The 26268-nt window shown below is 40.7% G+C and overlaps 2 protein-coding genes across 6 annotated transcripts in view; both read right to left on the bottom strand.

The window, feature by feature from the left end:
- ank1a (ankyrin 1, erythrocytic a) overlaps positions 1-11393 on the bottom strand; it is a 121630-nt gene extending 110237 nt beyond the window's left edge. The window contains exons 1-2 of the mRNA XM_074637942.1: positions 11220-11393; positions 5147-5205 (exon numbers count right to left, since the gene is read on the bottom strand). The gene's annotated coding sequence lies outside the window, so the exon portion shown is untranslated. The remainder of the gene's footprint in view (positions 1-5146; positions 5206-11219) is intronic.
- Positions 11394-16060: 4667 nt separating this feature from the next.
- The window catches only part of ebf2 (EBF transcription factor 2), a 35094-nt gene continuing 24886 nt past the window's right edge, over positions 16061-26268 (bottom strand). For 3 of the 5 annotated variants that reach the window (XM_074637937.1, XM_074637938.1, XM_074637941.1), the window contains 9 exons: positions 24367-24448; positions 22365-22506; positions 20377-20507; positions 20040-20166; positions 19828-19916; positions 19661-19726; positions 18252-18426; positions 17987-18166; positions 16061-17909 (listed from right to left, as the gene is read on the bottom strand). In XM_074637937.1, coding sequence (XP_074494038.1) covers positions 17683-17909; positions 17987-18166; positions 18252-18426; positions 19661-19726; positions 19828-19916; positions 20040-20166; positions 20377-20507; positions 22365-22506; positions 24367-24448 — 1219 coding nt within the window. In that variant the 3' untranslated portion in view covers positions 16061-17682. The remainder of the gene's footprint in view (positions 17910-17986; positions 18167-18251; positions 18427-19660; positions 19727-19827; positions 19917-20039; positions 20167-20376; positions 20508-22364; positions 22507-24366; positions 24449-26268) is intronic. The other 2 variants (XM_074637939.1, XM_074637940.1) reach the window with 1 other exon arrangement.

Genomic DNA, 26268 nt, shown 5'->3' with positions numbered 1-26268 from the left:
AGTGCAATGTACTGTATATGCAAAACTATGTATTTCTGCTAAAGCCCAGCTTCTCTTGGCTTGATAAGCACATATTTACACAGGGTGAAAATTATTGCAAACATCTATTAAGAGCATAATGCAATCCAACACTACAATAACACAAACTACAGAATCAAAAATTACCATAAAGTTAAATCAACACATCTCTGACCAAGACTCAGCTTAATTTCAATGCACTAACGTTCACTAAACTAATATTTGTTGTAGGTCTACTACTCAATCATACTGTATATAAAGGTGTTCCTATTAAATTGTACACCTTCAGTCAGTGTAATGAATGGTGGACATTTTGCGGTCATCCTTCCTCTCCTGACACTTGGCTGGTAGAGCATGAAGGGAGGATAAAGCAGGTCAGCTCAGAGACCTGAAATGCTCCTTTAGAAAGATCTACATTTTTCTTTTTTTTTCAATTCAAATAGCTTTATTGGCACACACAAAAACATGTTGTTGCCAAAGCAGTTTACAGAAGATTACACATATTAAAAGGTGTCATATGCAGGATCTACATTATACTGGTGCAGTCCATTCTTTGATTGCTATACAATGTAATATAATACTCTCTCTCCCCCTCTCTGCTGGCACTGCACCAGCAGAGCGAGCACTGATTGGGAAAGCCATATGGCAGGTAACAAACCAAGGGCAGGCTTCATGTCCACACTGTGCCGTGGCTTAGGCAGCCTGCCACCTCATCCAACGGGCTCATCTGATTTGGCTCTGTATTCTAGGGAAGTATGTAGACCAGAGTTCAGTGTAAATATGCCACGAGTGTTACTGACACTGCACCATCACCAGCTCGGTGGTGTGAACAGCAGTTCAGAGTAGTCACAAAGCTGCAGAGTCAGCAGTGAATTTCACCGTCACACCAACTGGGAATGGCAATGGCCTCAGGCAGATTGACAATCACTGCTGTTGTGTACAGAGGATCTGTCAAAGCATAGTCGTGTTATGCAAAGCAGTACTTTGTCCTCAATTGGCCATTTTAAGGGAGCTTGTCACAAATGTCTCCTTAATAGGTTTTCTGCAACCTTTATTATTATTATTTATTTCATTTTGGTTTTGTATTCTATTTACTTGTATTTTTATTACATTTTTTTATTTATTTTTTATTCTTTTGTAAACGTGGCTTAAATGTGCCTTAAACACATAGTATGTACTGTGTATCTGTGCTGTGCAGGTGAATCAGCGTGGGGGTGGGACCACAGGGATACAAGTAGGTGCTGGGAATCTGGTGTTTATTAAATATTATTTAGGGCTGTCAATCGATTAAAATATTTAATCACGATTAATCGCATGATTGTCCGTAGTTAATCGTGTTTAATCGCACATTTTTATCTGTTCAAAATGTACCTTAAAAAGTGGACAAATATGCTGCTTTATGCAAATGTATGTATATATTTATTATTGGAAATCAATTAACAACACAAAACAATGACAAATATTGTCCAGAAACCCTCACAGGTACTGCATTTAGCATAAAAAATATGCTCAAATCATAACATGGCAAACTGCAGCCCAACAGGCAACAACAGCTGTCAGTGTGTCAGTGTGCTGACTTGACTATGACTTGCCCCAAACTGCATGTGATTATCATAAAGTGGGCATGTCTGTAAAGGGGAGACTCGTGGGTAACCATAGAACCCATTTTCATTCACATATCTTGATGTCAAAGGTCAAAGGACCCTTTTAAAAATGGCCACACCAGTTTTTCCTAAATTTGGAGGGTTATTTAATCTCTTTCGCGACAAGCTAGTGGTCGGTACCAATGGATTCCTACGTTTTTTAGTTTCATATGATTATTATTATTTTATTTTAAAAATAAATGATATATATTCCTTATTTCTTATTATTAATATTATTTTACGTATTTATGTTTTTGAATACTTTGTATTTTGGTTTACAGTTACCATCTGTTATCATATGAATGTATTACTTGCATAAAATGTATGATTAAAAAAAAGGGGTGGTGGGGAGCATGGCTTGTCGAGTGATTTTAACAATTACATAACTTGAGTTTTGAGAAAAGAAAATCTTGCACACTGCTCTTGCTCAGCATCACAATTTATTGATCACACTAAGGTTTCAGTCCCTCCAGACCTTCCTCAAGCGTGTTTAACACAGAAAAAGAGACACTATGTTTAGTACGCCCAATTTCCATACACTGGGCTTGATTATTAAAAAATCATTGACACATTTTATCATCAGACTCAGTAATATCCATGGATTAGCAAGAACCACCATTAATATTCTATTGAAGAGGACGTATTCTTAGAAACAGCCTTGTACATGCTGATGTAAAATCAGTGGAAAACAGCACAGTCCTTGTTATAACCTCTTCCAAATGGATGCTACAAATGCAGAGGATGTGCTCAGTGTAATAATATGGTCAAAACTTTTCTCATCCTCACACTGGGAAAAAGTATTTTATCAATGATGTCATCAAGTTTCACTTCTCATTATATGGTTAAATGTCGTTGCTGGTTATCCTATGTTGGTAAGACATTACGCCCATTAAAGCAGAGGATAAGCAAACACAAGAGCTCCTAAGAGATTACCCAGTAGCATTTCAAGGACTTCAAACATCTCATCATTTTGGTTCCAGGGCACTGAAAAGGTGCCAGAGAGAGGTGGGAACACTGATGAAATACTTGAAAGAAGATAAGTACACTGAATATTTAATTAGCAAACTCTATCCCCTAAAGGACTGAACGACGAGATACCGTGGCATGTCATGCTCTACTCGTGGTACACTCAAGATGCAAGTACAGTAGTGCATATTAATACACCACTTTGACATTCACATTCATTTCTGTAAATTGACTTAATTATGTGTTGTGGTGTTTAACTTGTTTTTCTTTTATTAGTATTTTTCCCATATGTGGAACATACTGTGGCAGATTCGCTGTCAATTATTGAGAGACACTCCCACAGGAGAATAAGTCCTACACCTGCGGTGCATTATATATATTGTAAGAATTGTGTAAAACCCTCTTGACGAAGGTCCAGAGGGACGCTGTGCAAGATCAGTGTGCAGGATCTTCTTCTCTCAAGACTCAAGTGATACTTTCACACTCACCTGAATCTGAGATAAATGGATGTGCGAATATCTTGTTTGAAAAAAACAATTACATAACTGCCACTCTCCTTTTACTGTTAGGGAGAGATGTGATGAGTCTGCAGCATTTCTTGATCAGAGTTACAAAAATAGCTCTGCTTGAAATCCCTCGTCTATGTAAACCATTTAAGGGAGTTTCTCTGACCACAAAACAACAGAAGCTGCCATCTATTAAATGTATAGATGAGAGATCTCTCATGATGTCCTATCAACAAACTACAGTCTGTGATTTAATATCTCTGGAGAGTAGATCTACAGAGAGAAAAAAAAAAGCTCTCAAGAAGTGACTGTAATGCCCTGAATACTAACTGGAGCATTTCCCATATATATTATATAGTGCCTGACCAAGGAATGAACATTAAATTAAATATTAACTAGAATGGCACTCGGAGAGCGCAAACATACGCCAAGGTGCATGACTTTAAAAACAGACCACAGCTCACAGCTGGCGGTACCGTGAGGTGGTCGGCTTATTATCAACACGGTGTGTTTCCGTGTAACGTATCGGCGGATGCCTCTGTCATTCAGCAGCCTTGTTATGTCTGTATAACGTTACACTACGTTGTCTCTCATCCCGTCATCTACCGCTTTTTTCTTTCTCATCGCGGACGGCCAGCAGCTCCCGCACCTCGAAGTCTCGCCACACAGCCACACATGTATCTCTCTGCTCTCAGAAGGAAGGAGGCGGGGTCACACATCATCAACGCGTCATCAGTTACACTGCGCGTTATACCCCGTGGTCTTAGTGCTCAGGCTGATCGGAATCCTTAAAAAAATTCCTGAATCCGGATCATGATCCGGATCGCCACCAAAATCTAATGGATTGTTCATTGTGCCACACTCCACCCCACCAAAACATTTCATTCAAATCCATTGCGAACTTTTGGAGTAATCCTGCTAACAGACAGACAGACAAACAAACCAACGCCAGTTGGCCCTTGGCCTTGGAGGAGGTAAATATGAGGAGGAAGCTGAAAACATGAAGCTGCAACAGCTGAGGGACAGACTGTATATCTAGTTCACTTCTGCCATCTAGTGGTGTCACAGTGCACATGACTTCTAAATACAACAGTGACAACTGAGTGATGCTGTCTGAACCTCTCTGACTGGTAGACAACTGATGGGGAGAAATACAACAAAGGTGATAAATAGAATTAAAGCATTTGTTATGGCACAACTGTCTGTTTATATCTTTAGTGTTTTCTTCTTTGCTGGTCCCCGGGTTTACTCCAGGAAGGTCTCGTTTAGAAGATGACCCATAAATTATAAAAACTTGCAAAAACTCTCACGAGACTTGTTACCTGACGACCTATATTAACCTCAACTATTCGAGGTCAATGTCTAACCTTAACCACCTCGCGAGAGCTTCGCAATTTGTGGGTTACCCTCTAGACACGACCCTTCAGGACCCCCAATGTTAAAATAAAGGGCTGATTAATGTGATGTAAGAAATGCAGTGGTTTCATCTTTTTATACTATTTTTTAGCGATAAAAATTTTTTGACTGATATTGCAATTGCAATATGGTTTGTGATGTTAGAGGGAATAATATTTTTTGCACCATTATTCTCATTTTCACTGAAAAACATAATCAAATGATTATGGTGTGATTTTTGTGGGGATCTGTACCAAACAAATATGTTTTCTTTAGTCTGTAGAATATGATGTGTTGGCCAGGACATCTCTGCAGCACAACAATATTTAATTTGAAATGGTATTTTGACACACATTTCACCTTTAACAAATATTGCACCTCCTGCCTCTTGCAGTATAGGCCATATTGCAATTTCGATAACATTTCAATTAATTGTGCAGCTCTACTAGTTTGGTGACATAATATCTTTAAATCTCTATTTCCATCAATTAAAAACAACTGAGATGTTATAATTTAAAGTCAATAATGTAGAGAACAAGTGTTTTTCACAGCATTGAACCACAGGGGGGTATGGGATGTGAGGGTAGAGGAATGTTGAGAGGAGAAGGAAAAGATTACCTCGATGCTTAGCTGGCACACACGGGGAGAGACGGTTGTCTGACCAGGGAACAGGATCACTGCAGATATCAGAGGGACAGTGTTATGTGTGCTGGAGTTCCTGTCAATCACTGTCAATCTAATAACTCAATAAACTTTTCAAAATCAAAACAATAAAACAGCTTTTGCTTTCTTGAATGAACCTGGTGAATGTTTTAATTACTAAGAATTATAATTATATTACATTTAAATCTAGTTTTTCTAAAAGCATATCATGTTTTAGTTACTTACCTTCCAGACAGCCAATGCTTTTAGTTCATACTAGTATGGTGTGAAAATCAACTTGTGCACACTTGACACCAGCTTGACGTAGACTGTAACTAGGGCTGCCCCCTATTAATCGACTAATCGGTCATTTTGGTCTTAGTCGACAAAGATTTCTTTACTCGGTTAGTCATTATTTATGCATGCTGAATGACTTATTTCTAAGAAACTTAATGAGCACATCTCTGGTAAACACAAGATTTAAAGTGGTGCTTTTGTGTGATTCTTTGTGGAGAAACTCAGTTTTACAGATCTGTCGATTAAATCAAGTAATCGATTAGTCAACAAAATGAATGTTAGTCGACTAAGAGTTTCTTTGGTCGAAGACAGCCCTAATGGTAACTTGTATTTCTTGCATTTAAAAAACCCAGACTTTCTGATAGTGTGGGATGTTGGACTTTACATAAACCACTTAGTTGCACCAACCAGGGACACATGTTTGAAATGGTCTCTGCCTGTAACTGCCTTGCTAAATGGCAATAATGTAAATTTGACAATAAATAAATTAATAAAATGAGACAAAATGTTCAGTTTCATGTTCCTGCAATTAGATTTTTGTAAAGCGATGGCTCTCTGGAAATAAAAACAAACTTCAGGAAATGTGAAGTTTTATTTCTAAGCTACAAACAAGATTAATAGTTTATGGGCTAAACATGCAAAATCGTGATCATATATTGTTTGATCGTCTCGAATACATTTCTTGAACTGTCTTTTTTCTTTTAGCCTTTTGAATTAAAAGAACTTAACTAAGGCCTGTGTGCATGTACAGACGTAGGCAAAGTTGTTGGTAACGTTCCGTTAAAGAGAGAAAAACCCACAATGGTCACTGAAATAACTTGAAACTGACAAAAGTAATAATAAATAAAAATTTACTGAAAATGAACTAATGAAAATCAGATATTGTTTTTGAATTGTGGTTCAGCAGAATCATTTAAAAAAACAAACTAATGAAACTGGCCAGGACAAAAATGATGGTACCCCTAGAAAAGATGTAAAATAATGTGACCATAGGGACATGTTAAACTAAGGTGTGTCCTGTAAATAGCATCACAGGTATCTTCAAACTTGTAATCAGTCAGTCTGCCTATTTAAAGGGTGAAAAGTAGTCACTGTGCTGTTTGGTGTCATGGTGTGTACCACGCTGAACATGGACCACAGAAAGCTAAGGAGAGAGTTGTCTCAGGAGATCAGAAAGAACATTATAGACCTTCATGTTAAAGGTAAAGGCTATAAGACCATCTCCAAGCAGCTTGATGTTCCTGTGACTACAGCTGCACATATTATTCAGAAGTTTCATGGGACTGTAGCCAACCTCCCTGGACGTGGCCGCAAGGGGAAAATTGATGACATATTGAAGAGACGGATAATACGAATGGTAACCAAAGAGCCCAGAACAACTTCCAAAGAGATTAGAGGTGAACTCCAAGGTCAAGGTACATCAGTGTCAGATCACACCATCCGTCACTGTTTGAGCCAAAGTGGACTTAATGGAAGACAACCGAGGAGGACACCAAATCATAAAAAAGCGAGACTGGAATATGCCAAAATGCATATTGACAAGCCACAAAGCTTCTGGGAGAATGTCCTTTGGACAGATGAGACAAAACTGGAGCTTTTTGGCAAGTCACATCAGCTCTATGTTCACAGACGCAAAAATGAAGCATCCAAAGAAAAGAACACTGTACCTAATGTGAAACATGGAGGAGGCTCGGTTATGTTATGGGGCTGCTTTGTTGCATCTGGCACAGGGTGTCTTGAATCTGTGCAGGGTGCAATGAAATCTCAAGACTATCAAGGCATTCTGGAGCGAAATGTGCTGCCCAGTGTCAGAAAGCTTGGTCTCAGTTGCAGGTCATGGGTCCTCCAACAGGATAATGACCCAAAACACAGCTAAAAACACCCAAGAATGGCTAAGAACAAAACATTGGACTGTTCTGAAGTGGCCTTCTATGAGCCCTGATCTAAATCCTATTGAACATCTGTGGAAGGAGCTGAAACATGCAGTCTGGAGAAGGCACCCTTCAAACCTGAGACAGCTGGAGCAGTTTGCTCACGAGGAGTGGGCCAACATACCTGTCGACAGGTGCAGAAGTCTCATTGAGAGTTACAGAAATCACTTGATTGCAGTGATTGCCTCAAAAGGTTGTGCAACAAAATATTAAGTTAATGTTACCATCATTTTTGTCTAGGCCAGTTTCATTAGTTTGTTTTTTTAAATGATTCTGCTGAACCATAATTCAAAAACAATATCTGATTTTCATTAGTTAATTTTCAGTGAATTTTTATTTATTATTACTTTTGTCAGTTTCAAGTTATTTCAGTGACCATTGTTGGTTTTTCTTTCTTTAACGGAACGTTACCAACAACTTTGCCTACGTCTGTAAGTGTAGAGTTGACCTCAATGAAGAAAACAGGTAAGACTGACAAGAGTGAAAGAGGCAACGAGGGAGAATTAAGAGAAGAAAGGAAATGGAACAGGAAGTGCAAGGGAGGAGAAGGAGGAGGCCGGAGGCTGGTGTCGGTCCCCCTGAGTCTCATTCCCTTCCCCTCGCTCCTCCCTCCTCTCATTCCTCATCTCCTCTCCTGCTCTGTCCCCTTTTCCTCTGTGTATTTTTCTTCCCATGATTCCTTACACATGGCTTCCTCTGACCCCTTCATTACAAGAATTATTCCATCCTCCTCTCAGCTCCATCCATCTTTTCCTCACAGGTGGCCGATCAACGTTACGAAACACACCGTCCCTCTGTGGTCAGAGCCTCTGAACTTTTTGAAATATTCTATTCAGATTAGTTACATTAAAGCAAAATACAAGAACATCTGGCGATATTGTTTCAAACCCTAGAGTATAGAGAATACCCTCTGTGTGGGCCGTTAGAGTAATTACTGGTTATCTTTTACAAGGTAGAACCAGAGCCAGAACAGACAGCGACTCCCCTCCTGACACCCAGCGAGTCCTCACTTTGTCCCAATCTGTTCCTTCAGATGTACAGCCCGCCTCCTTCCACCTGTCTCCTATTCTTCCTTTCTAATCAGGCGTCACTGCCAATCAATTCGATCGCCATGACAACATCTCGCATGACGCCCCCTCCAAACACCACCACCAACCCCTATAAACAAAAACAACACACACAAAAAAGAAGCTGAATTCCGACAGCTCGGGATTGATGAGGGGGAGTCCTGTCAAAGGCCAGAGATTAGATTAGGACTGACGCGCACGAACCACAACACAGCTCAGAGGCAGCAGGTGCTTTTGGTTAAACCTTAATTACATGATCTCTGATTTCTCTAATTGATATGGTAATGACTATGTAATTAATGCAAAAGCAGAAATACCAGCAGCTCTCCTAATGAATGGATTTATTTGATTAGATATCCTCCTGCATATTTATGCATGCTGATATACAGAGGAAGACAGTGGGACATAGAAAACGGTTGTTTGTGGCTGTTGTCAGTGTTGCCACCGCTGGCATGCTGCATGTGACAGAATTTGACATACGGATGCACAAATGAAGCTGCTCGCAACAACTCATGCTGGGAAAAATACTGTAACTTAAAGAGATGCTGTGTGTTTGCTGCCTCTTATAGTGAAAATGATTCTACTGGAGATTGGGGTAAAGGAAAAACTTGCTCTTTGACAGGTAGGTGGCGCTATGGGGCTGCCTTAGACTCACACGAGCCACAGTTTGCATGAATGAAGATCATGAACAGGGCTGATGCACCCTAAGAAATTTGAAAATCACTAAAAAAAGATGCCATTATGAGTCTGAAAACAACTCACATCTGTTTAGAGCAGCAATAGAAAGCTGAAACCCCTCAACATAGACACACAAACACAGAAGGCTATAACTTCATTGGCAAAGGGTCAACTGTGACAACTAGATGTGACCCAGCTGCAATTACTCTCTGCCTCGGCCACCCTCGCAGGGAAGGAGGAGGGCAGATATTTGTGGAGAGACTCCAGTATGATAAGTCACCTTCTAGGGAATGAGAAATCATTTCTCCCTGCTCGCACTAAAACGTCCTCTAATATGTGTCTTTCCATACATCTCCTCCTGTGAGATATCTGGAGGGATGTTTTGTGGGGAAGTCAAGTGAAAGCACATGTGGGCCCTGACCGCGCAGAGCAGAGACCTCAGGCCTTCTCCATCTTATCCACACCACACAGACAGACACCGCTCTGACAGCTGATCTGGACTCTGCTGTAGCTGTCTCTACTATTCACTCCATAGGTTTGCAAAAGAGAGAAAAGAAATCCAATAATAGACAAGACTGACAGTTAGCACACAGGCTGATGGGCAGCCATGGTTTCAGAGATTTCGAACAGAATTAATAGTCTAAAAAAGTGGTTATTTGCCACATTGGTTAGATGTGGGTTTTTTTTATATAAGGATGTTTTTGACGGGACTTTGACTAAAAGGTTAATAACACATCACCTCATGACAAGGGGGCAGTAGTTGGGTTTCTCTCGAGTGGATGTCTATTGAAAGACATCGGATTTCTCCACTTTGAGGTGGAAATAAGGACTTTCCTTCTGTCCAGACTACTCTAGAAAAAGTGAGTTAAATAATTGCTGAGTCATAAAATCTTGTTTTCACGCTAAGCATTTGAAAATCTGCTGCAGACGTTACTTTTTAGACTTAATTGCCTCAAGGATTTCTATTTAAAAGCAATACAAAAATAGTGCATTGGCATCAATGTCGCTTCTTTAAAAAGTGTGGGGAAAGATGATTTTCTTTTTAAAAAAATCTTTATTCAAGTTTCATTTAAATATCAAAGTCACATTCCTTGACAGAGAGCTTTTTTTCTTTTTCATTTTCTTTGTCTTTTTTCAGAGTCCACTTCCTAACATTTATATATTCCAGTACATCATAACTGGAGTCCATCTTTATAGAAAAAAAATGTCCATCTTCAGTTGTAATTTTGCTGTCATATATTCCATAGTGTAGACTTGTTTCAGTCTCTGAGTCCATTTGGCTTGCATCTGCAATAACGCTTTCCTCCAATTTAGTTATCATCTTTCTAGCAACCAGTAGAAGTATGTGTAGTATATCTTTACCCTTTACATGTTGGGGTAAAAAACAACACATAAGGGTAGCAATTTTCATTATTTTTTCAAGCTCCTTTTTTTTCATATCTTGCCTAAATCCCTGCAATAAACTGGACAGTCCCAGAGCATAATATGTGAATGATCTCCAGTCATCCAACATTTCCTCCAACACAGTGTAATGCACTGTCACTGACCTAGTACTTTTTAAATCTAAGCTCAAGACTTTTTTATTTAGATTGGCTTTTAATACCTAGTAGCCTGTTGACATTTTTCCTGTGCTTTTTATGTACCTTTTTATGATTTTATGATATGTTGTGTTTTTATTCCTGTTATTTCTTGATGTTAATGTAAAGCACTTTGGGTACCTTTTGGTTATTGTAAAGGGCTATACAAATAAATTTTTGATTGATTGATAAAGCTGATATTGAACTCTGTTAAGATGATTTTCATCCTTTAAACTATAGTCACATGACTCAAAATGGCCTGTTTGTTGTTTACTCTGAAGCTTAGCTGCCTTGGCTGCAGCACTTCAGGGGGTACAAGTTATGAAAACATCCATCAAAAACGACTAAACACTAAATAAAACTTTCCACCAGCTTGTTTTTTTTGGATTTGCTGCTAATTTCATTTGTTGATCCAGACAGACAGACAGGAGGGGAGAGAGAGAGAGGGGAGCTAATAGCATTAATGAACGGTGCGGCGCTAGTTGGTTAACTAACTTACCTCTGAATAATGTGTTTCTTACGGGGCCACTCGGGCCACGCTTGATGGATGGCCTTACAGAAGCCGGGTCAATTAGCCGGCCTGGGTTTCCCTCCGTGTCGGCGGCAGACAGCACCGGGAGAGCTCGCACCTCTGTCACGCGGCCTGGCTGTAATTAATCACCAGCGCGAGGCCTCCTCACCTCACACCGGCGCGCGCACAAACAGCCAATAACTTGCGTTTGGCCCAAATTACATCCCCACTCCTCTAATCTGGCTAATTGTCAATATTATACCCAGAGGAGGAGAAAGATCGTGACATAAAAAGTATTTTCCACCGACAAAATCATCTATCCTGCACACACTAGTCTGCACACTGTATAGTGTTTTATTCTAAAGAGGATCCTGATGGATGGAGAATTCACTAACAAGGCAGACATAAGAAATAAAAAAAAGTGAAACCATAAGAGACAGGTAAGTAAAATTATAGCACAAAGTATAGTAGCCTGCATAAGCATAAAATAACAATGTTATATATATTTATATAATATACCTTTATTTTAAAGGTCCCATATTGTAAAAAGTCAGATTTTCATGTCTTTTATATTATAGAGCAGGTTTAAGTGCCTTATAAATACTGTTAAACTATCAAAACGCTCAATATACGGAGACATACACACAGCCCGTATTCAGGAACAGTGCGTTTGAAACAAGCTGTTAGGATTTCTGTCCATTTGTGATGTCACAAATATACAATATTTAGACCATTACACGGTTTTAAACGTAAACATTCTAAATGTGTCCCTGTTTGTTTCCTGTCGCAGTGTATGTAAATAACATCAGCTGACAGGAAGTAAACATGGACCCAAACTGTTCCGTTTGCAATTCCGTTGCAATTCCATTGAAATGCACTAAAACGGAGCGTTTCAGACAGAGGGTAAATACAGGCATATTCAGACAGACAGAATGAGAAAAACAATGTGTTTTTTTAACATTACATCATGTAAACATGTTCTAGGAGAAACATTAAATACAAGTATGAACATGAAAATGAGCATAATATTGGACCTTTAAGTATATTTGCTCAACAGTTACCCGCTGTTAATGGTTTGTAAATTCATACAGGAGTAAAAACCAGTCTATATGTTAAATTATGATCAGAAATATGCAACATACATATCTGAGTCGTCAACTATATTAAAGCAGCAGTAGGCGAGATTGGATTAAATATGATTAAAAAAAAGTTATTTTTATAAAACGGTTGCTATATCCTGACAGTAGTGCATGAGAAAGATAATCTGAAAAAAAAAATCATGTGCCGCTGTGTCCTCCGGTGCTCCTAATGGCATCTGCAAGATTTCACAGACCGGAAGAAAACAAGCAGTCAGAGCCAAGCTGGAGCCTTGCCGTCTCTGAGCAGCTGTCAATCACTTGTGACATCCGGTCAAACTAGGCAGCGCTGATCACATATTAATAAATATTCTGTTACTGTAATGCCTATTTCTCTCGTCAAATGTTTTCAGAAACATCTTGTAGTGTACTGTTTAGCTGTGATATGAGAAAGTTTGTGACCAGCAGCCATGTTGAGATCTGTCGAGAAAATACAAAGCACAGCCCACCAGCCAGAGCACAGCCAATAGGAACGCTCTCTCTCTGAAATGACCTTTGATTGGCCAAAGTCTCCCGTCACTGGTCGATTTTTTAAAGCCTGAAAACAGAGCCATGAGGAGATGCAGAAGTCTAGTTTTTATCTCAGAACACTTAAATTACAATATCCTGAAAGGTTATTATGGAATTTTTGCCCAATGATGCAACAAAAAAATCTGCCTACTGAAGCTTTAATGTACGTGAAATCAATGTGATAAAAATAGGTGATGGCCTTTTAAATTAGAGGTCGACCGATAGTGGATGTTTAAAGGCCGATATAATAACGATAGTTTGGAACAGGAAAAAGCAGATAGACGATTAATTGTCTTCTTTACTTCTGCACCACTTTTGCATACGTCGTTTTTTAATAAATCCATTTCTGTCACTCTGAATTTAATAATTCGGAAGAGAACATCCTGAAGTGTGATTTGGTGGATTACATCGTTGTTCTATTTATTTACAATGGACAATCTGCTGTTCTGTGTTTTATGACTGGCCAGGAGTACTTCTGTTGTGCGTCTTGTACATTTTTAAATGTCACTCTTATAAACCATTAATGTTTGTGCATATTCCCGGGTTAAGGAGGATCCTTAAGCGTGCTACTTCATTTCATGAATGGAAAGTTATGGATGGATTATTTGGAAGAGAGAATGCCAAATTGTTTGAGGAACAGTGAATGATTTCTTTTCCTCCGTGTCTACCTGATAATGTTGCATTATATAATCGAGAGATACCTTTTTTTTTCTTTCCCTCTACCTTGACTCTGTGTATGTAGCCTCCATGCAAAACGGTGATGTACGTCCCAGGGTGACTGGTGGCGGCTGTGCAGCCATTGGCCACAATTAGAGACGATTAATCGATTTGGACTATTAATCAACGCTGTCTAGCTCTACATTAAATCTACCTATAGGCTAAATTATTCATTCATTTAACATTATAAAACTTGTTGGGTTTAATCAAGTTTTTAAAGCAAGATCAGAAGCAGTTGAAACACACTTAATGACTTTTATAAAATGTAATTTATCTGCAAAGCATCATCGTAGTTACACATCTCACCCCGTGCAGCTGTTACTGTGCCTCTCCCTCACACATAAACACATAAACACACAAACACACAGAGACACACAGGTACACAGAGCACAGATTGAGAGGCAGGGACAGAGACGTCACTCTGTGTTCACAGAACATACTCCTGTGGTCCGAACAAAAGCAGCAGGCTGACAGATGAGGTTTGTGTTTGGGGAGGCGGGGGGGCTATGTGTTGCTGCTGCTGTGCTGTGTGTGTGTGTGTGTGTGTGTGTGTGCACTTATGCATATGTGCATGCATGCATGTCTGAGCGTGTGTGCACCTTTATGTGTATGTGTTTACGTGTGTGTGTGTGTGTGTGTGTGTGTGTGTGTGTGTGTGTGTGTGTGTGTGTGTGTGTGTGTATTTTGTTGGGGGGGTGGTCTCATGGGGCAGCTCTGTGTCTGTCCCATCTGCCACCCCACTCTACTGACACCCAAGGGACTGGCAGAAAGGGTGGGGTGGGGGGGGATTCATTTTGGAAAAAGGAATCGGGGTCCAGTGGTCTAATGGGCAACAATGGCGGTTTTACTGACGGGCCGAAGGCAAAGGACACCGGCTGGGTGTGTGGAAGCCAATCTACCAATCTACTTGACAAAACAGTGGGCCACCCCTGTCAAGCTCTGCCTCCGTCTGCCTAATAAGGCACGCACACCCCTCAAATTGTGCCTCAAATGAGAAAGGGGTGCACTGTATTTTACACACACACACAGACGCTACATACACCCGGGGCTAATGTCAGCCTAATGCATGGCCATGCTGTGGCCGGAGGGCTAATTGGGTATATAAACACAAACACATCCCCTGAGAGGCGAAAGGGGAAGGGTGCATTTTGTGCTATATATGCTCCCTGTATTGTTAGGAAAACAATAACTTAAACATGGAGGCTCATCAGTACTTGAGCAGTAGCGATAATGAAAGATGACATGGTGTTTGCTCTCATATGCCCAGCAGTGAGATGCTCCTTTGAAGCTGTGCACACAGTGTGATGTGGAACGACTTGGTGGCAGGTGGCACCTTATCCCGTCTTTATCCAAACTGTGATCAGAAGACGGTAAATGGCGCCGCTGCCGCCGCCTCGACGGCAGCAACAACAAAACAGTCACGTGGAGGAGAAGCATATGGCTCTTGCACCACTGGGCAGAAGGAGCACTCAGCAAGATGAATGCTGAGGTGCTGGGAACAAAGCTGACTTTAACTTGTCAAATTAACAGCATATCAAAAGAGAGAGAGATGAGGAGGAGGAGGAGGAGGAAGAGGCAGCAGCCTGAGATTTTTTTGACACTTGATGGTGACAAAGACAACACAGAGAGAAACTTGCTGTTGAGGTCAGATCACAGACAGGGTCAGCCACAGTTTGAAGAGCTGAGTTGTTGATACTCTGTTTGTCCATACATGTATCATACAAACACACACACACACACACACACACAGACGTGCATCCCTGCCCCCCTCGCTGCTTTGAGCGCTATGTTAATGAAACAGTTGCTGTTTCCTGGCATAACATTAATTACCCGATCAAAATAGAGTGGGTAATTAACTGCCCTTCTTTACCAGTGCTAATTACATTAGCAGAGGAGGGCCATTTCAGGGGAGCAAAAGAGAGGAGAGAAAGAATGGATGGAGCCAAACAAAGACCGAAAAACAAGGCAGTGGTGAGGCGCACGTCTAGGCGTGTGTGTGTGTGTGTGTGTGTTTTTTAAGAGAGAGAAAGAGACAGAGAGGAGGAGGCCACGTCGGAGGGAGACTCATGTGGTTCTCACTCGGGCCCCCAGAGGCTCGGTCCTCAGAGGAAAGCAGGCTTATTGAAGAGGAGAGAGATGGAGGGGGGTGTTGTTGTTTATCTTGACATGCTCTACTCAGTCTTTAACGCTCGCATCACAATTAAGATGCTGCGGCTCATCAGCTATGTATACAAAACAGAGTAGCAAGCTGCACGAGCACACAGGTGATGGGCACAGTCGAAAATAGAGCCAGCCCAACCCGGAGATGTAGGAAATTCTTAATGTCCAGGAAATTGTCACATAATACAGTGTGTGTCTGTAAATACTCACTGTGTAATTCTGTTTCTGCAATAAGACAATTCATAATTTAATGCCGTGTAAGAACTAAAATAACTTAAATCAACATCAGTTTTCTTATTTGTTTTATTTGGAGCACAAAATATAATTACACCTTGAGATATACAAATCACATTTGCACCATTTTGTGTACCGTTTCAAAGAAAGATGCTTCAAAAAAACATAATATTAAATTGCTAATATTTTTTTAAATAAATAAAATTAACCAAACTCTAAAAAAAAAAAAAATTTGCAAATGTCTTCTACTCTTTGTGTTCTTTGTTTTCACGTCCTGAGAATGAAGTTTGTGTCATGATGATGACAGAAATCAATGATATGGGTTCATGAACACCTAATATGCCCCGTTCTTTTCAACTGAGCAGTTTGTGCTTTCATTTACTGTACTGCATAGTGACTAGAGACCTGTACTGGGTTGAGACATTTAAAATGAAACTGCAAAATCTATATAGTAAATTCAAATTTGCAATGTGGAATGAAATAATATCAGGGCATTGGTGTGACAAGGCATGCATTATAAGTGAAATTAAAATGGATAAGGCTAACTAACATTTTTCCTTTACACAAGGACAATAACCTTCTTTAGATGCATAACATTAAGATTTCGTTATGCAAGAACCTGAAATCTGGGGACGTTTTATTCCAAAAAAGTGTGCTAGAGTTCATCTTCTCCACCACAATTCCCTGTGATCATTTAGCAAATTAATTAGCAATTGTTGAGATAACTTCATTTCAGTAACAGCTGGAAAAGGACCACTTTATAAAAACACGTTTATATTATTCCCTAAACTACCTATAATAAGTTAAATTGCTTGTTCTTAAATAAATCAATATATGAATTCCTTTAGTAATAACCCTCGAGACAAAGAGTCCTCCCTTGTAAAACCGTAGAGATCAGAACAAAAAATAAAGGGTCTATTTTTCTGGAATGTAAATTGTCTTCAAAAAGTCTACTACAAAAAAAAAAAACTCGCTAACTCACAGACAGTGTACACACATGCCATTTAAGGTGTCCATACACAGACAAATAGCACCCTGCTTCTCCTTAGAGCTGCAACATTAATATCAGAGTTGTCCGTCAGTGCTCTTGTCTCTGGCCCAGGTTCGGGCAGGTTGTTGGAAGAATCAGATACTGCATGTGATAGCAGGCCAGAGGTAAATACAGGTGCTTTTGAAGCTTTCCTTTTGTTTCCTTTCAAAATGCTTCATGACACACACACACACACACACACACAGCGATACATGGTCCAGTCTGGTGCTGTTAGCTATAAGGAGCTGTAGTTGTGGGTGAAGTTATGTGCTGTGCCTCTGGAGTAGATGGCTGGTCTTTGGACATTTTTGTACCCCGTCCTTTTCATCCACCTGGATGAAAAAGGGACTGAGAAATGGCGAGGGGGCGGTGGGGAGGGAGGGGGGGCTCAGGAAGGGAAAGTTATACATGGTCGCTAGTGATCAATTTTCCTTTCTCCCTTCCCTCTTAATGCCAAAGGAGGGGCTAAGTGAAGCAGTGGTCGGGGGTAGATTGGGGTGCTTTGCTACATCGGGGGAACAACCAGGCCCGTCATCGCTGGAGAGAAAAAAATATACAAAATCTATGATTCTAATCAATCAGGTTCTTGCATTATTGTACATCCAGCAACTTTTTTTTTTCTGTCTTGTTGAGTCAAAGCTTGCGAGCGGTTAGTAGAAGGGGGTTAGACTGCATTGGTGAGTTCAGACAGGGGGGTCAGATAGTGAGTTGGATGGCTACCTCTGAAGCTGTTCCCCCCTGAGGCGGGGCAGGCCGGGGAGGGGGAGCCCTGGGGCCTGAGGACGGGAGCAAAAGCACTCTTCTGTTTAGCAGCAGACGGGAAGGAGGAGAAAGGCAAGAGGGACGATGAGGAGCTGGAGCTTCCTGGTATGGTGGGACTGGATGGCATTACTGTGGAAGAGAGAGCAACGGTCAGTCTCAAGTCTGAATATCACAGCAGAAATGTATAGATGATGATAAGGTCTTACTGTAGGGAGAGCCTGTGGGGGAGGCGCTGCTGAAACCAGGAGAGCCAGGTACTCCTAGACTGGTCATGGGAACCGTCCCATAGCCTCCGGTCATCCCTCCGCTGCCGTAGCTCGACTGCTGAGGAGTGGAGGCTGATGGGTAACCCCTCGGAGACAAACTGCTGGAATTTCTAATGTAACCTGAAGCAGCGATGAAAAGGTTGGGTCAGTTCTGAGCTTCATTAGTGAACAAAAAAGGAAGCATTGAATGTCTCATTCTGCTCACCTTGGCTGCTCTGTCCGTGATCCCCGATGCTGACGCCTAACTGGGAGGGATAGGAGCCCAGGCCCATGACGCTGCCGTGGGCTGGCGAGCTGGGCAGTGCCTGCAGCTGACTGTGAGGACGGGGAACGCTGTAGAGCGCCTCGGCGATGTCGGCCGCACGTTTCAGCAGCATGTCCTGCAGAAGACACAGTGACACAGGAATTAGCAGCGGCTCGCAGTGTCACAGATACAGGGAGAGGCCAGTTACTTTTTTTTTAAGGCTGTCAAGATGTTACCTGTGTAAAACCACATATCTATAACCTGACAGGAAACAGGTGAGCATTAAAGTTGAGTATGTCTGAGCTGTGTCCAATTAGTACACTCTGCTTTTTGGCAGCTGAGTCAAAGCTAAGATGTTGAAGCTTACTGACACACTAACACTGAGAAACTTACCAAACAGTCCCTGCTAGGAGCTTCATGCAATCAAAAGCCCTGGATAATCTGGATAAAAGCCCAGTAAATATTCACTCTGATGGATTGCCTATCTCAAGCAGGTTTATTAATTAATGGTATGCTTTGGATAATGGTCAGCAGTAACACAATTAATATTTACATGCAAAACATTGGTGTAGTCTTTTTTTTAATATCTGCACGTTTTATATATACCAATACGTCAGTTTAAAGTATTTAGGATAGGGCTGTCAATCAATTAAAACACTGAATCGGGATAAATCTAAAAATTAAATCGCACATTTTTTATCTGTTCAAAATGTACCTTAAAGGGAAATTTGTCGAGTATTTAATTATCAACATGGAAGTGGACAAATATGCTGCTTTATGGAAACGTATGTATATATTTATTATTGGAAATCAATTAACAACACAAAACAATGACAAATATTGTCCAGAAACCCTCACAGGTACTGCATTTAGCACAAAATATGCTTAAATCCTAACATGGAAAACTCAAGCCCAACAGGCAACAACAGCTTTCAGTGTGTCAGTGTGCTGACTTGACTATGACTTGCCCCAAACAGCATGTGATTATCATAAAGTGGGCATGTCTGTAAAGGAGAGACTCGTGGGTACCCATAAAACCCATTTTCATTCACATATCTTGAGGTCAGAGGTCAAGGAACCCTTTTGAAAATGGCCACGACAGTTTTTCCTCGACAAAATTTAGTGCAAGTTTGGAGCATTATTTAGCCTCCTTCCCAACAAGCTCGTATTGGTTGGTACCAATGGATTTTTTTGTTTCATATGATGCAAGTATCTTTACTCTAGCTTTAAAACTGAGCCTGCTACAACCTAAAAATTTCAAGTTGCGTTAATGCGTTAAAGAAATTAGTGGCGTTAAAACAAATTTGCGTTAATGCGTTAACTTTGACAGCCCTAATTTGGGAAATTGTAGCAGAGCTGCTGCTGTTTACCTGATTACTGTGTGGATTTCCGTACAGGGCCTCCACAAGATCTGCCGCTCTCTTCAGGAGGATCTCCTGCAAAGAACAAAATGTATTACATTAATATCTTGATAAGAGCACACACAGTTCCTTGAAAAAAACCATCATGAGCAGTCTTTTATTTCGGAGTCTCTAACCTTGGCTAGTTTCTCTGGGTCACCAGGATGTCGAGGAATGACCTTTTGAAGGCGCTGGAAACCGTAGTCTATAGTTGGCTCATTTAGGGCTGAAATAGAATAAAAAATCAAATCAAATCTTGAGTAAAGTTCATTAAAACACCTTCAGACTGTGAAAAACCTGTGTGCCATTGTGAAGTCTAAACAAAGCACACAGTGTGTTGTGTAAATACCTGTGTAGATGAAGCGTCCGGGCGCTCCCTTGCAGAACTGTTTGGATTTATATGACAGTGTGACCTCCACGACCCCGGGGATGTGTCGAGGAGGCGTCTGGACACGGATAGCGTGCGGCGTGATCAGCTGCGAAACAGGACGGAAATCGTGTCACAAAACAGCAACAAATTATTTCCCCCCATGCCTTGTAAATATTTAGGCTAACACAAGATTAATTTGTGTAGACGGCCCATAAATCATCTAAATAATGAGACAAGCCATATGCTATATATATCATTTCAAAATACGCTTCAGACTGCAACATCATTAGCGAGATGTTTTGGAGACAATTCCTACCTCGCTCCACACGAGCATGCTGCCAAACACCACCTGCAGCCCGTCAAAGAAGTTCTCCCCGATGACGATGACCATGGCGCCGCCGGTGGTCCAGCCCTCACTGGGACTGATGGCTTTGATACACGGGGTGGCTGGACACGAGAGAAAAGCAAGAGTTACTCCGACGGTTTCAATGCAGGATGAACACCGATTTAAGAGTAGATAGAGCATGCTTCAAATCTGTTTCATGTGGGGAATGTGCTCTTTGGTTTAGACATCGTTCAGGCCAGAACTAAAAAGCTAATTTAAAAGCTAACATTATTTCATGGATACTTAAAGGTGCAGTGTGTAGGATTTGGTGGTATCTAACGGTGAGGTTGCAGACTGCAACCAACTGAAACTTCTCTTGTGTGCCAAGTGTGTAGAAGAACTAAGATGGCCAACGTGAAAATGTAAATGGCTCTCTCTAAAGCAAGTGTTTGGTTTGTCTGTTCTGGGCTACTGTAGAAACATGGTGGCCGGCTCCATGAAGAGGACCCGCTCCCTATGTAGATATAAACGGCTCATTCTAAGGTAACGAAAACACAACGATTCTTATTTTCAGATGATTATACACTAAAGAAAACATACTTATTAATATTCTATTCTATTTCTGCCCCCTAATTGTTACACACTGTTCCTTTAATTATATCTGTGTCTTTTATCCATGGATAACACCACAAGCTGCATGAAGAACCCGATGTTAGATACATATCAAATGTAGGTCAAAAATCACATGACCTGCACTCATATACAGCAGTAAAATACATGTGTGAAATACAGAGTACACAGGCATAGTGTTAGAAAAGTATTCAGATCCTTTACTTGAGTAAAAGTAACGATACAACAGTGTTAAAATACATCCGGTCCTTCAGTTAAATCTTACTTAAGTAAAAATATGGAAGTATTATCAGTAAAATGTACTAAAAGTTAATGCACTAACATGCAGGAAATGGATCCTGTGAGAGTTGTGTTATTATGATGGCTGTGTATTGTCAAGATTGTGGCGATTACGATTCAATATATTGTAATATATTGCAATTTTTTAAATCAAATTTTAGGAAAACTGTCATGGTATAAAGAGCACACCACCATATGCATCAAATCTGAGTAAAGAAAGTTGACCTTTTCATGCAATCAGAACAGTGGGATCTACATTTATCACAGTCTCTGTAACAACCAACATCACAGCACCACTGTGAGAGGGCACATCTTTTTACAAATTAAATAAAGTATTGACTGAGTTCATCTTTGCATGTAAACTATTAATTAAAAATCAATAGTGTTTTTTTAGAATCGACAGTATCACAAAACATAATATAATGTTTTTTTATATTTTCTTATACCTCTAGTTATTATTGGATTATAATTATTGATGCATAAATGTGTAAAGGGTATTCTAATGTTGAGGCTAGCTGCTGTGCTGTGTATTATACAGTAGATATACTACTTTATATAGTACTGGGTAGTTATTCTGAAGTATAACAGTCCATCGTATGTTTTGTATGTAAAATATGAATCGACAAAGTAAGATAGATATAGTGTAGTAAAAAAGTACATCTCACTATGAAATGAGATATATAATAGCAATAACTCAATAACTTGAGTAAATTCACTTAGTTGCAGTACGGGCAAATGTAATGTGTGTTAATGTGACTTGTTGATTTACAACTGGAAATAAATCTATATTCAATTTCATGCTTAAAGAGATGGATTTAAGATAAGATGTTATTATCATCTCTGCTTTATGTGAAGACAAGTATTTAATGAATGCATTAATTAGCTCAGTTAATGACCTCACTGGTTATGTTTGATATATCACAGTGATTATAAATGGACATTAAGCAACTCTAGTACCTGCTGTTACAGTATGTACTGTGAGTGTGAATGATGAAGTAGACGTGTAATAAAATATAATAAAAAAGATAAATGGGGTGTGACATTGTATTGTTGAAGTGTGAGTTTCTCACCATATTCCATAGAATTCTCCACAGACTCTCCTGGCTCCAGTCTGCGGGCCCTCCGACCGTGTTTGGAGTTGTTGTGGACGAACATGTTGTCGGACACGGCTAGGACGTGGCCGTCTACGCACACAGTGGTGGACAAGACCACCTGAAAGAGAGAGAGAGAGAGAGGGGGGAGACAGATGAGTGTGTGTGTTCAAAACTCGGACAGCACGCTGGGAGTCACAATCTCTGGTTACAACGGCAAAATCCCTCAGCGACACTTTGCTTCAGCATATACAGGTGATAGTAATATTTCTCAATAGGTAATGTGACATCGCTGGGATCTTCATAATACGCCTGCATTCTGGTGATGACACCGCTCATGCACCCCTCCACTCCTCCATCAGGCCTCCATATGGCCTCTCCACTCCTAACTTTTTGATTCATACAGCATGCAGCAGGCTCATCGCTGTCTCCTCCTGATCCTTCAATGACACAAAACATATGGACCAGATCTCCCATTTTTGCCGGCCGTTAAAACACTGGATGATATATGGTGGCCCTAATTTGATTTTCTGGCCGCAACATGTGTGTGTGTCCCTTCCCACATCTGCCTCGCATGGATGACACACACATAATTAATGAGGGGATACTTTTTCTCTTTGGCTATTTATGAGTGTTGATGATGTGATACTGTTTCTGAAAGTGGTAATGAGTTTGAGTGTGTGTTTTTAAAGAGTTAGAGGAAATGGGTCAGTGAGGAAAAGGTCATTTTTTTAATTGAATAGTAAACTATTTATAATGTGCATTTTCTAGAAAATCAGACAGCAAAGATAAAACCTCTCCGAAATAAACACATGGCAGTAATTTGCAGGTGAAGGAACGTAAGAAAGAAAAGGAGAAAAAGCATATGTGCTATAGGCGGTGGAAAGGGAGGGGGAACCTAAAGGAAAATAACTGTAAATTATCGATCAAGCAGCAGACTCCTGTCCAGCTCTGATCACCTTTTAACCCAGAGATGAGAGTCTTGGAGCGCCTGCGTGCTCATAACTTCTCAGCATGTGTCACGTCGCAGGAGTTAAAGCAAACACGGTGGAAGACAGAGGGAGCACGGAGAAGGAGGAAGGGAAGGGACGGAGCTGGGAGAAGGAGAATGCCAGACAGAGGCCGCTGGTGCTGAAAGACGGCAGAGGAAGTGGGGCGGGAGTGTCCCCTGTGACCACTTCCTGGGTCACGGAGCGTGACCTCCTCCATCTGGAGCCAATCACTCAATTCTTGACAACTTCCTGAAACACCTCAACCTATTTCCTGCGACCCGGCACCCCGACGACCGAGTCTCCCACATATCTAACTCCTTTTCGTTTATCTTTCCATCTCTCTGACTCCTTATTGATTTTTAACTTTCACCTTTAACTCCCTCCTCTATTGTGTTCCATTGGAAAATCTTTTTCGCAGCTTTTTCTTTGTGAAAGATTGTGTCATAAAGTCTACATAGAACAGACAATAAATTAATTATTCAATTGTTCTATTGAGATGGAGGGGCATGAAGGGGGTATGTTTTGCATGACTGTAAAAAAAACAAAAATTATAATTTGATTCCTATATTCAGTCCAACATGTCACCACCCTCCCTCTTCCCACTCACACACAAGCACACTAGAGCTAACCGATTAGTTATTAGGTATTAAATTAATCGCCAACTATTTTGACGATCGATTAATCAGTTTAAGTCATTTTCTAAGAAAAAAAACAGTAAAAATGTTCTGATTTTAGCTTCTTAAATGTGAATATTTTCTGGTTTCTTTCCTCCTCTATGACAGTAAACTGAATATCTTTGAGTTGTGGACAAAATATTTGAGGATGTCACCTTGGGCTTTGGGAAACACACATTTTTCATAATTTTCTTTATAGACCAAACAACTAATCAAATAATTGAGAAAATAATCAATAGATTAATCGGCAATGAAAATAATCGTTAGTTGTAGCCCTAAAGCACACGCATGCATTTTTTTCCTTTCTTTTCATACCTGAAATCTCCTCATGTCCCTCGGGTTTCCCGCCGTCTTCAGACAATTCTGGTTACATTTCAGGAAAAACTTCAAGAAAAACCTGCAAAGGTAAATAAGAGGACACATGTTTGTACATCAGCGACTAAGAAATCACATGAAAGAATAATTTGCTACCCTGCAACACTGGCAGTCAAAGAAGACATTCATTATTTTTCAGAGACGGGTCTTATGGATGGTGTGTGTGTGTGTGTCTATATGATTACAGCACTGACATCAATCCCAGCTGTTTAGCTTCGTATTAAAGTCAATGTTATTACACTTTAAATCAAGTGATGAGAATTTGAAGCACAGTCCGGTGAAAAGTGCTGCTGTGTTTCAAAGTAAACTGGAGACAGTGATGTATGCCGGGGGACTCGGGGGACCGTGGTATCCCGCAATGCCGTATTTGAACCCCCACATGGGAATGGAGAGGGAACGAAGTAGAGGCAACTACAGAGAGAGTGAAATGAGGAGGTGGAAAGAGGAAGGTAGTGATAGAGGCACAGGCACTGGTATGGACATGAATTTTGTTTTCAAGTATATGTGTCTCATTACGTATGTGAGTGTACTTTTGAGGGTGATAGGCTGTGGAGACTGAGAGGAGCTGAGAGAGAGCGGGGTGCTGATAGCCTCTGCTACACCAAAGAAAACCTGAGAGAAAGGTGGAATAAATAGGAGAGAGGGAGACTATGGAGAGAGACTCCAAATCCCAGGTGTACACAGTTCGGCAACACGGCCCGCTGCCATGGCAACGCAGCTCTCTGCCGCAATCCCAAAGTCCCCATGCTGAGAGGCAAAGACAGCGATGGGAAAGAGAAGGCAACAACAAGAACACATTCCATCACGGAAACACGGCGAGGAGGGAGACTTGGCAAGGTGAGATGCAGGAAAGTATATATAAAGAGGGCAGGTGCAGACAAGGCTGAGAGGATCCACACAAATCTCACGGTGAGGGAAATTAGGCAGTGTGTTAAATCAAAAGAAAAATGAGCCAGGAAGTGAAGCAGCGTTGTGATAGAATTATGGCAACTGGCAAATATATAGCCCTCAAACCAGATGTCCACTTCACTTCTCAGAGAACACCACTCCATCCATTAATGCTCCAATTAAACAAACAACAACAGTGCTGAAGAAGAATGCTGCAGCCGTTTTGGGCTCCATGTTTAGCTCCAATGCCACCCACACTGTGCTCTCTGCAAATATAAGTCATCTTTAATGGAGAGCGCTTGTTTGGAGAGGAACTTCATATTGGCCCCACAGCCCTGAACCCTCCCATCGAATACTAATCTCTCTCTCATCCTGTCAGCTTTTACTCGCTGTTGTTCCATCACTCGCTCCAGCTCTCTCCCTTGTGAACAGGACCTGGCTTCAAACTATAGCTCTCAGTTCCAACAGTGTGTCCAATATTTCTTGATTTGAGCTATTTCTTCAGAGGACAATCAATATTGTTGTTGGCAGAGGGTGGTTATAATTTATCAGCGAGAGCTCGGACCTCCAACCTAAGAGCAGCGCTAGAGACCTCAGTTTTGGGTGGAAGCATGTAAAAGTGCACATTTGTGCCGCTCCCATTTCCTTCTTCCATTTCTTTCCCCATCAGTCCTTCATCCACCATGACAGTATCGGTTTAACATGATTTTAAAATCACAATATACAGTGATGGAAAGTAACAAAGTACATTTACTCAAGTACTGAGAAAGTTTGTGACCCGGCAGCCATGTTGAGATCAGTTGAGGAAATACCAAGCACCGCCCACCAGCCGGAGCAAACTTTCTAATTTTACAGCTAAACAGTACACTACAAGATGTTTCTGAAAACATTTGAGGCGAGAAATAGTCATTACAGTAACGGAATATTGATTTATATTTGATCAGCGCTGCCTAG

The sequence above is a fragment of the Sebastes fasciatus genome, chromosome 6, assembly GCF_043250625.1.
Source record: "Sebastes fasciatus isolate fSebFas1 chromosome 6, fSebFas1.pri, whole genome shotgun sequence".
Taxonomy (NCBI): Eukaryota; Metazoa; Chordata; class Actinopteri; order Perciformes; family Sebastidae; genus Sebastes; species Sebastes fasciatus.
Note: the sequence above shows the minus strand (reverse complement) of the source record. Positions and strands in the feature narration are given on the sequence as shown.